This window comes from Epinephelus fuscoguttatus, linkage group LG10, assembly GCF_011397635.1.
Source record: "Epinephelus fuscoguttatus linkage group LG10, E.fuscoguttatus.final_Chr_v1".
Lineage (NCBI taxonomy): Eukaryota > Metazoa > Chordata > Actinopteri > Perciformes > Serranidae > Epinephelus > Epinephelus fuscoguttatus.
The window spans coordinates 37,211,258-37,223,895 of record NC_064761.1 but is presented as its reverse complement, the minus strand read 5'-3'; the positions used below and the strand labels follow the sequence as shown (position 1 = coordinate 37,223,895).

General features: G+C 39.3%; 1 protein-coding gene across 1 annotated transcript in view; it reads right to left on the bottom strand.

Moving 5' to 3' along the window:
* Positions 1 to 12,638, bottom strand: part of rab6ba (RAB6B, member RAS oncogene family a) — a 90,817-nt gene that overhangs the window by 24,301 nt on the left and 53,878 nt on the right. Inside the window, exons 3-5 of the mRNA XM_049587048.1 lie at positions 7,795 to 7,848; positions 5,528 to 5,633; positions 4,592 to 4,703 (exon numbers count right to left, since the gene is read on the bottom strand). Coding sequence (XP_049443005.1) covers positions 4,592 to 4,703; positions 5,528 to 5,633; positions 7,795 to 7,848 — 272 coding nt within the window. The remainder of the gene's footprint in view (positions 1 to 4,591; positions 4,704 to 5,527; positions 5,634 to 7,794; positions 7,849 to 12,638) is intronic.

Here is a 12,638-nt window from a genome sequence, read left to right as displayed (position 1 = left end):
ACATCAGGCTCCACTTGGTTGATGCTGCCTGGTGTACAATGCACACAAAGTTTCCCGCATCCAGGACTTTGGGGACTCTGCAGCACCTAAACTGTGCATTCTTCAACTCCCTGAGGTACTGAGCACTGTGAGAAGCTCCACTACACATGAATGAACAAACAAACAAACTCAGAGAGCCCATCTGACAGAGGTGCTTTGCTTCCTCTCAGGTAACATCGAAGCTAAACTGTACGACAGTATGACTAATTACATCATTGACTTACTATACTGTGAGATGGTTTTTAAAGGTCAAGTCACACATGAAGCCACCAAGACGTCACAGAGAGAAACACACTGCATCCCTGCCAGACTTTTATCTCTCCCTCACACTGAGATGTTTGATGACTTTCAGCTCATTTTTCAATGTCAGCCACATTATTTACAGCGCTGTCAGATCCTGTGCCAAGTCATTTCCTCAGACACCGACATGCGATGCACATGCACACTTTCGTTTGAAGTGTATTTCACACAGTGAATCCAAAGAAAATCACTATTATTGCTTGGATTTGACTGTTGTCGCGTCGCATCACTGAAGCCACTGAAAACATGCAGCAGTCCTCACAGTGACAGCAACATTTATCATCTCTTGTATGTGAAACATTTACTGACATGTTCAACCACAAAAACTGGAGCAGAGAAAAACTGCTATAGTTTAAAAGGAAAAACGGACATTTTAGTTTTTCACAACCTGTCAGGCTCACACACACAGCAGTGATGCTGATTAACCTCTGAGAAGAAGCTAATTAGGAGAGGATGCTGAGGTTATGTTAATGCAGTAAACAGCCTTTACTTCTTTACATGGAACATTTACTGGAGTTTTAACTCCCAGAACCATTAAGACCCAACTAGATTGCAGTTAAGATAAATTACCCCTCACTTAAAGGGAAAAGGTTTGGTAGTTTCAGTTCAGTGTTTTTTCTGGAGGCCAACATTTTCAAAATGATTTAATTTAGCACCACACCTCATTCTGTGGTTAAATGTAACAGCTCAGGAAGTCTTCAATATGCTTCTCACCACAGATCTGTGGACACAGATGGACACTTTGCCAAGTCTTACTGTCCCTACGCAGTCTCAGAAACCAAAGCTTTTGCCTTTGGTCTGTTGTTACTGACAGATCAAGAGAGATACATCCTGGAAACTGCCAACACCAGCAGTTTTTCTGCTTCGTCTTCAGTCAGTTACACAGTGAATCTAAAACTGCACAGGTGTAGATTTTTTGGGGGGGCACAGGGGGCATGCACCCCTCAATATTTAGACACTTGCATTTGTCCACCCCAATCAGGGCTCCCACTCATCACGGCTGCCCTCAACTAAGAATTTTACTTGCCGACCAATAGTTGTCATTTAGGGCCATTAGTCGACTAGTCACCCGCATGTTTACGATATTCATGTAATGATTAAATATTTTGGGCGGGGCAACACAATGGTTTGAGTTGAAGGTGTGAGAAAGAATAGTATCAGTAACATTGTTAACACTGTGCTACATTACAGAGAAATACAAAACCGTACTAATGAACCTTCATTAATATAGGCCTATATTTTATCTACAAGTGCACGTCACACACTGAGCGAGCCGCCTGTTAATGACGCTGTGGGCTAATGGGCATGTAGCTACTTCCATGTTTCAGATGATACGTCATGTTTGTAGTCGACCAATGAAGATGGGTTTACATATCACCTTGGGTTCATCCTTCACCTTCTCAAAATGATCGCACACTTTGGATTTCCTGCCCGACATGTTATTAACTAGCCTGTGGAATAAGTCAGTTATATGTTTAATTTGTTCAGTAAAACAACAGAAATTATTTCCTTTCATCTTTTTAAAATTCAACTGGACTTTTTTGTATTTCAGTAGTATAGCAGTATAGTTCAGTGTATGATGCTCAAAAAAAAGTGCACCCATTTCAAACATAGTTATACCAATGGGAACTTCTTTCCACAGCTCAAAGTAGATCCTCGACATGTTATTGTAAATGTTATTTTTTACAGTGTGGGCAAATGTTCCTGACAAGAACAATAAAACTGGTGCATCATAATTTATGCATGGTTCCTCACTACATGGGGAAAAGTTATCTTTGAAAATGCTCCTGAAAACTCTTCCAACCTGTCGAACAGAAACTAGTCCAACCCAATCACTCTTCACCACACCATCATCTACAACGCTGGCACACTTTTGTCTTCGAATGACACTAAGATCAGTCAACCAGTGCAGAAAGTAGATGGTCAGCTGTTTCAGCAAACTGTCTCCAGCAAAGAAATAGACCAGTCAACCTCCAAACTTGCACTCAGAAATATGTGACTGATGCAAACTGTATACTGTGAACTAAAGCCTGTGTACTAAAAAGCATTTTCTCAGATATAAAACTCACTGAGTATTTAAATCACTTCTACATGATATGAAAACTGTAATGCAGCAGCTCTGTGAGCAGGGCTCCAGAGTGCAACCAAAAATCTGTCAAGTGTAACTAAATATTTTAATCAGTCTCACCGGTGCGCCTGACATTTAACAGGTCTGTCTCTGTGCGTCCGTGTGTCTGTCTTATTCACTGAATGCAGGTGCTGTTATTCCACAGGCTAGTTAATAACATGTCAGGCAGGAAATCCAAAGTGTGGGATCATTTTGAGAAGGTGAAGGATGAACCCAAGGTGATATGTAAACTCATCTTCATTGGTCGACTACAAACATGACGTATCATCTGAAACATGGAAGTAGCTACATGCCCATTAGCCCACAGTGATAAAACATAGGCCTATATTAATGAAGGTTCATTAGTACGGTTTTGTATTTCTCAGTGTTAACAATGTTACAGATTTTGGGGTGCACTTAAATTATGTGCTGATGCACTTAAATGAAAAAGTTAGGCTCGCTGGTGCAAACAATCCACTCTGCACCATAAATGCATTTTGGCACAAGCACACAGTCCATTTTATGGTTCAATTCTCCCTTTATTTAACACTGCTCTTCCTCTACTGCCTATTTCTGCTCCATGTCATTTAATTTTTAGCCTTTCTCTAAGCATTCATTTTTTAAATCATCAGCAGCAGCATTTCCTCACCTTTCCCTCACTACGACTACAGAGTTAGATCAGTTATATATGAACATATATGCACGCATGAAGAAAGAATTCCCGTGTGCATGCCGTTCATAATTGCTTAAGTGTCACCAGGGAATAAGTCACTGCATAATTTCCACAAGGAAGCAATGATTTTCTCATTTCAAAGCAATAAGAGCAGCTGAGTTGTGTAATGTTCCGCCATAATTACTGTGACAACACTAAACATAACCAGTTATGCTAGTGAGTGTATTCATTTAGATATTTAATATAAAATATGGCAGACATTAATATCTCATGCCTGTCTTCATATAACACTGAGGTGGCATAAACATCAAATTCATATAGTATTAAGGAGTTATATTAGTCTCAAGATAATTAGTTCTGTCTCATTAATATACAGATTTATTCATCAAGACGCTCCGACGTCTAATCAAATCATCGGCTCTGTGGGGAGCTAGCCTGATGTTTGTATGTTTTGTTCTCAAGGTTTTGTGCTCAACTGAATGTTCCCACAGACTGACAGACAGACGGACACTTTGCACATCATGGTTGCCATGGTGTCAAGACACAAAAGGAAATGCTCACAAAACGACAAAATGTGATACAAGAAGTGTATCACATTTTGTCAACTAATTTAGTCAACTAATTAATAAATAAATGTATACATAAATACTGGAATAAATAAATAAGTGGTGAAATAAACACAGAAATAAGTAATAACAATAAGATACTTATTGATAGATATCATGTTTAATTATCAACCTCATTTACATATTCATTTCAACATTTATTTATATAGTCTTGAATTTATTAATTTCTATTCTTTTTTCAACAATTATTTATTCATTTCTATATTTATTTCTATATTGAATTATTTCAATATTACTTATTAATTTATTTATGTTTGCATTTATGGTTGTATTCCTGCATTTATTTATAAATTTATTTTTTAAAATTCCTATAATTATTTATTTTTGTATTTATTTTTCATTTCTGTATTTATATAATTTTATATTTATTTTTTATTCCTGTATTCATTTCTACATTTATTTTTTTTGAATTTATTGTTGTTTTCTTGCATTTATTTATAAATGTATTTTTAATTCTATTTTTTGTTTATTTCTGTATTAAGCTATTATTGTATTAATTTTTATTTCTGTATTTATTTATTTACTTATTTTTGTATTTATTTTTTATTCCTGTATTTATTTATAAATGTATTTATTTATTTCTGTATTTATTTATTTTTGTATTTATTCTTTATTCCTGCATTTATTTATACATTTATTTATTTATTTCTGTAGTTATTTATTTTTGTATTTATTCTTTATTCCTGTATTTACATTTATTTATTTCCATATTTATGTATGTACTCCTGGAATTTTTTGTTTATTAATAAAATAATTTCTGTATTTATTTATTTATTTATCCCTGTATTTATTTATACACTTTGGTCCTTTTAGTCCTCCACAGTGGGTTCATCAGTAACGACATACCTCTTATCTGCCAGGTCTGTTTTATTGCCGACAAGCATAATGATGACATCACTTCCTCTCTCTGTCCTCACATCTTCAATCCATTTTGACGTCTGCTGGAATGAGTTAACATCTGTTGAGAAGAGGAAACAAAGAAGACTCAAATTAAAGATGCTGTTTATTCATTTGCGGTAACATTCAATACGCTGACACCTCTCCTGCTGTTTCTGCTCTAAACAAAACCATTAACATTTCATCTGGATTTTTTTAACCGAATGACATGCTTTGATTTTTTATAACAGCTGGCAGGAAATAAAGTGGAATCTGCTGCTACAAAATGAATCCAACATTTTGCCTTACATGGTTCTGCTAATTATTAATGCAAGAAGATGATACAGGGAAAAAATCCCATGTGGTGGATCATATTAAAAATATCTTCTATTTCATGATCTGAAGACATTATCTGATAGATGATACTGTATGATGCACACAGTCCTGGAATTACACAATAAATCCATGTTATAATGTACCAGCTCTGTAGCATGTTAAGGTTCTTAATAAATCCCTTTGACCTTGCAACATTCATTCAGTATGCAGGTTTGCTGACAGGCAGGCAGAGAGTCGTATTGTATTCTTTCACAGGGAATTCGATGAGACAGACATCATGTCTTCCAGGGTGAAAAAGAGGGCATAGTTTGGGGGGGTGTTAACCCATATTTTTCTATAAAATCAAGAACAAAATCCACTTCCTGAGGGCAGCCATGTTGCAGTAAGTGCACTTTGCTGTTTTAAACGATTGAATAAAAGCCACCGACAAAACTGAGAGAGAATAATGTAACTATCTGTCATGGAAAATGACGCTCCAAGTCCTCACAACACCAACTGGATATAAATTACAGCAAAGGCCTGCAGCTAAGTGTGAGTATAATATTCAATTATTTTACAAGGGGCACTGACTTGTAATGTCGTAGACCACCACAGCCACAGTGGAGTCCCGTATATAACTGGGAATGAGGCTCCTGAAACGCTCCTGTCCCGCTGTGTCCCAGAGCTGCAACCTCACCTGGGGTTCAGAGAGGGAAAGCTGAGGAGGCTGAGATTATTCAGAAAGTCAGAGAGCCTGGAAACAGTAGGCTCCCTAAACACACACACACACACACACACACTTATATAAACATTTAAAATAAGATTTTCAGAAGATAAACAGGCATGCAGACTGGCGTTCACTGTATTCATCTTACATCATCAATCAAACTTTCACACAAACAGAATGCAACACAATAAAAGCAATAACACATTACCCACCCGCCAAATCCAACAAATAGGTCAGACTAAGACCATTAAGAGCTTTATAAACCAATAAAAGCATCCTTAAATCACACAAGAAGCCAATGCAGAGACTTTAAAATTGGTGTAATGTGTGCTCTCTTTCTGGTCCTCGTCAGCACACGTGCAGCTGAGTTTTGTAACAACTGTAACTGAGCAATGTTTTTCTCAGGAAGACCAGAAATTACAGCATTACAGCAATCGAAAAAGCATGCATCAGTGTCTCTGTGTTGGCTTGGGAGAGGACCAGTCGCACTGGCAATGCTCTTAAGATGATAAAATCCAGTTTTGGTTCCACTTCTAATATGTGGTTCAAAACTAAGATTCAAATCAAAGATAATTCAGAGCTTTTTCACTTGTTCTTGCAGTTTGGCATAAAGTTTTTCTCTCTGAGCTTCAGGATCAATAACTAAAACCTCGGTTTTGTCCTGGTTGAGTTGAAGAAAATTTTCTGCAATCCAGGACTTGACATGTACAAATACAGTTACAGTCACAAGTTCGACAGACGACCTGCTGTTTATCAGTACTGCTGGGTAACATTACATGTACAGATGCACCAATTGATCAGCAGGTAACCGGTAACTGGTTGATCAGTCTCAGATATAGTCGATTCTGTCCTGCTCAGATTTACATGCACGTGTCGCACGATGGTTAACGTCTCACGCAGAGCAGCACAGACGACAACCAACTCTTGTCGCAGCCACTGCAACCTGTTCTTATTCCCAGTTCGTCAAATAGTGATGCTTTGTCATTAGCGACTTTTCAAACCCTCTCAGCTACTTACCTAACAATAAACACCAAAAGAATTCTAAATGAGAGAAGTTTCAGTTGGTTGAAAACTGCAATCCTCACGGCCAGACGCCACTAAGGGTGCTTTCAGACCTATAGTTGTCTCGCTCTGGTCTGAATCAGGGACTAATTTTGTCACAAAGCTGCATAATTGCCTAGAGTTGGTTCGTGTTCTGACGGCAGCATTTACAAGAGGACCAGATCAAATGCCTTGTGCGAGAAAGCTGCTCTTGATTGGTCAGTCTTGATTGGCGCAGGTTGATTTTAGCGCTGCTCATCGTGGACTATATTGCTGTCATTGTTCATTTTAGTCAAACCATACAGTTTGAAAACGAGGCGCGGCTCCAACTAGAAAACAATGTTTTGATGCATTGGATGTGCTGAATGTGCATATTAAGGCAGTACAGGAGGAGGTGCACATTAATAATCCTCCAGGACTGTAACATGCTCATGTTTAACCCAAACAATGTGTCATGTGACTGCTTTTGGTTCAGATCCAGGTCGGAACACGTTCTCATCACAAACAAACCGCACCAGACCACCTCTTCAAGAAGGTCTCGGTCCGGTTATTTTGGTGCGCATCCGTAAGCGATTGCTGTGTTCACACCTGCCCAAACTAACTGCACTTAGGGAACAAACAAACTTGAGTTTGATTGAAACGAACCAAACAGGGCAGGTGTGAAAGCACCCTAAATCTTACGCATTGTTCCTTTAACATTCTTGTAAACAGATACTGATTCATAGAGTTTTGCATGAATTAACAAATAAATAAATAAGTAGTTTTGGAGAAAATGTAAGTTATTTAACAGTCAATGTTTTATTATGAACATATGATTAAATTTAACTACCAAAAACGTACAAAAATGTCTGAGTATGTTGTCAATTATAGTTCTTAGAAAGAAAGAAAACCAGAATGGGCGAGTCAAGACTTAAAAAGTCAGAGAAAAAAGCAATCAGTGCATCTCTAATTTCAGCACATGCATTATTGTACTGATGAGCAGTTGTACTGTATGTTTCTCTCTGAGGGAAGGTGTTACTGCACTGCTGACACATTACAAACATTTAACATCTTCGTCATGACATTATGCAGCTGTAGCTGGGCTTCTTACCGTTCGATCTTCCAAGTACATGGTTTTCGACAGGAAGTCAATTCCAATTGTGGCCTGGTTTAGGGAGAGAAGACATCCATGGATCAACATCACTGTAAATACCTCGAAAAGCAGAGTATTTACTGAGGAACTAAATAATGCAAGTGAAAGATACAGAAAGGGAGAAAACAGGAGGAGAGATTACAGTCAGATCCACGGCTCACGACAGTCCTCATCACATCACATCAACCCATGTGCGACTGTAATGAATACCCGTACAATATAATTCAATCCAACACAACAGCACTGAAAGAAACCCATCACCCATCAGTGAAGCTCATGATGTTCATTTTTAGTAGATTTTCAATCAAGTCTGTGATTATTTTTGAGTTTGTAATGTCAACTGATTCATCATCAAGTGATTTTAAATTGGAGCAGGTTACAGTATGTCAGCTACTATTGTACAAATATTCCACTTCAATAATCAGAGCGACTGTATTCTTTCCATTTGGTTTTTATGCTCAGATGGGCTGTTTAAAATCACGACTCATATCATCTCACATTATCCATTTATAATAGCAATCTAATCATTCCCTTATTGTGTCACGAGGCAGATGGCACTGTGTTCCCTCTTCAAGGGATGTTTACTTTCCGCAGCCAAGCTCGCTGCTTTCTGCTTTGCTGCCTACCATGATATCATCAGGTGCTCTGGCTTGGACGAATCCAAACCTAGGAATCAATGTTAAACTGCGGATCTGGGATTGTTTGTTTGTTTGCTTTAGCACTGTGTTTGATGCCAGAACTGTTCAGTGTTAGACATGTGACAATAAACCTTCAGATCTCACCGCCACAAAGATGGCTTCTTTTCAAAATACACATTACAGTGTTTATAAGTCATTAATGTAATTTGTATTTGATTTAGCATTAGATTTAACTATTCTATTAGTCTTCTGCAGCCATGGGCTGTGTGTTGGAAATCCTCCTCATATTCCATTTAACTGTACGCAGCTTAAATATTTTTAAGAACAAAAGATGCATTGTGAATAATCACAGTCAAACTGGCATTGTGGGAGAGGAAGCGACACGCAGCAGAGGGCCGCAAGCTGGAGTCGAACCCATGCCCCAACCTTTGACCTTTTTAGATGTAAAATGTCCTTCATTTCATTCACTTTCCACAACCACTTATCCTGTCGGGGGTCGCGGTGGGGCTGGAGCCTATCCCAGCTGACATTGGGCAAGAGGCGGGGTTCACCCTGGACAGGTCACCAGACTACCACAGGGCTGACACATAGAGACAGACAACCATTCACACTCACATTCACACCTACGTCACCAGTTAACCTGTATGGGGAAGCTGGATCACCCAGAGAAAACCCACGCTGACACAGAGAGAACATGCCAACTCTGCACAGAAGGGCTCCCCCATCCTGAAGTTCAAACCCCCCAACCAGGGTTTGAACCTGAAAACCTCTTGTTAACCACTGGCCCACTGTCCCACCCAAAAATGTAAAATGTCATCACTTCATCATGTGTTTAGTGAGGTGACAGTGACCTTGGCTTTTGACAAGCTAAATCTATTAAGTTCATCGCCCAGTCTTTAGCCGTGTTTTGACCAAACATTTTCAGTATAGTACCTTGGAATCATCTTATTTTATCTTAACACGTAGGCCTGGAAAGAGCAGTTTATACGCCGATCAGCCAAAGCATTCAAACCACTGACAGGTGAAGTGAATAACTGATTATTTTGTTCCAATGCATTGTTCTGCTGGGAAACCTTTGGTTCTGGCATTCATGTGGATACCACCTGACATGTTCCACCCACTCAAACACCGTTGCAGACCAAGTACCCCCCCTCATGGCAACAGTACTCCCCAATGGCAGTGGCCCCCCAGCAGGATAATGTGCCATGCCACACTGCAAACATGGCTCAGGAATGGCCCAAGGAATGTGACAAAGACCTCAAAGTGTCAACCTGGCCTCCAAATTCCCCAGATCCCAATCTGAATGAGCATCTGTGGCACGTGCCATTAACCCACCTCACAACCCACTGGACTAAATGGATCTGCCGCCAACGCACTGGTGCCAGACACCGCAGGACACTCCCAGAGATCCTGTGTCCATGCCTCCACAGGTCAGAGCCAAGTCCCATCCAAGGAGGCCCCACTTTGGTTTAGAGGTACATCTGGGGTACCGGCACATCACAAGAATCCTTGAGCAGATTGGGACCTGGGAAATTTAGAAGCCAGGTCGACACCTTGAGCTTTGTGTCACGCTCCACAGGACATTTATAAACAGCGTTTGCAGTGTGGCATGGTGCATTTTCCTGCTGGGGGGCCACTGCCACTGGGGAGTACTGTTGCCATGAGGGGGGTACTTGGTCTGCAACGGTGTCTGAGTGGGTGGAACATGTCAGGTGGTATCCACATGAATGCCAGAACCAAAGGTTTCCCAGCAGAACAATGCATTGGAACAAAATAATCTCAGTTATTCACTTCACCTGTCAGTGGTTTGAATGTTTTGGCTCATCGGTGTATGTTGACTGTATCCAAGAGTAATTTATTGCTTGTGTATAGTGAATAATATTACAGAAAAGGAACATACAAAAATAGCATGCTGAACTGCAAAATAAGTCGAAACAAACCTGTGTGAATGACTTTTAATGACAGCTGGTTCAGACAGATGTGGTTCGTGACACTTTCATGTGGTGCATCCAGATGTTTGGTGTCTCAGTGTACATACGAGGGGTCGAGGGTGTAAAGGACTTCATGGTCGCGGGTGTAGAAATGACCCAGGATTACACAGCAGTCCACAGCTGCATGTTTAAAGCTTGTGTGACCTCAGCCTGCAGACTCCAGCACTGAGCAGCTGGGGCACGTGCTGCAGATGGCTGACAGGGAATTACTTGTCTTCAGAGGACGCAGTTCAGCTATTTTGATATTTTCTTTGTAGACACATTCTGATACATTTGTTCCCATGTGTGATTGAGCAGGTAGGTGTATCGGTTGTGTTTGTCTATGGAAGGCAGTGCAGCAGGGTGCCCGCTGCCCACTTTGACAGAACTGGGCATCAGCAGCTTGATCACGCACTGGTTTCCTTGGCGATGCCAGCTACAACAGTGGACTAACTCAGAGAGTCTGGCATGAGGATTCATTTCATTTATACTCTTTACACTCGGTCACATCAAGCACTGCTGGGCTGAAAATAAACAGCCTCAAAGAATTAAAATCATAAAATACTTGATACAAGATTATAGTCAGCAAAATAAAAATATTTTTTTGGCTGTATCAGCCCCAAACAGACAGGTGGATTACATGCGCTTCCAAATTAAATCCCCTATTTATTCTGGCAGAATATGCTTGAAATGTAATTAACAACTTGCATAACAGACTGAAAGAAAACGCTGTGTGTTTGAGGTCAGTTTGGTTAATTTGACCCACCACAACAGTCTGTAAAAATAACTCTGAAAATAAAGGAAGTTTTGAACATTTTGGTCACCAGGGAAAAGATTTAAAATAGCAGATTTGGAGCGATATTACTGACACAATGGTTTGAATGAAGTTAAAAGCAGAGAGATTTGGCAGGAGGGGATAGCAGAGGTGCTCCAGGCTCTTTCTGGCCCCAGTGTTAAATATAGAACCCCACACAGACAGCTATACATGAACGGATTAGATCGCCAGAAATTATTAATAATCCTTTTTAATTTTTAACTACTGCACATTGTTAGAAGACAGACTGTGGCTCTTTAGGCCTATTCTGCTGGGGGCTGGGGCAAAAATGCTTTTAACAGATCTGAGGGAGTTCACTGACATTATATTTTATCGTTTCTGTTTGTTGTTTTTTTTACTTGAACGGCCTTAGGACATTTTTGGATTTTTTTTTTTTTTAGTATTATCATTAAATGAATTGATTTTGCCAGATTCATTAACATTTACTCCTTAGAGTACAAATCACACTGAAGGTGTAGAATCAAACTAATGCAAGCACCACTGTGATCGAGTCAATGTGACTTAACTATTTCTTATCAATGCCAGCTGACCAAAACTCTAATTTGTATGATTATCTTAAAAACAAATTTCTTTTTTCTTAATATGACTACCCCTCAGGTACCATATATGTTTATAAAAATGCAAGCAATGACACAGAATGACAACATAAGACTATAGTAAGACTAGAGCTTAGACGATTAAACATTTAATTGATTTATGGATTAGTCAGTTGACAAGAAAATTAATCAGCAACTATTTTGATAATGGATTAACCATTTCTGTTATTTTTTTTATCCAAAATGCCAAAAATGTGCCTGTAACATCTTTTCAAATGTAGAGGTTTGGTGCTTTTGTTGCCATCATTGCTAAATGAAAAGGTCTGGGTTTGGGACTGTTGCTTGGGCAAAATAAGACATCTGAAATGTCACCTTGATCTCTGGCAAAATGGATATCTTTTACTATTTTGTGGGAGTGTAAGAATCCATCAATCAGGATCGATATCAAATCATCGATGCCACGTGAAAACATTGATCTATATCATCATCTTTATGATGCGCCTTTATTTTGAAAGTCTGAGTTAATGTCAAACAGCAACAGCAGCAGGCAGACGGCGAGCAGCCGAAAGAAAGACGATGACGATAACGTTATTTACTTGGGAATAAATCAGAAGATGAAACATGACGTAACGTTACCTGCCTGGTCGGACATCCCATTCTGCTAACTTCTCACTACAGCAACATTAGGCTGAATAAACACACATGCAGGCTGAAATTTACCCATGCTGTTCTATCGGGAGATGCAGTGATTTAAATCATTTAGTCAGAAAAAGTACAAATAATACGCGTAATTTGTTTAGTTATGAATAGAGGAAAGCCTGCT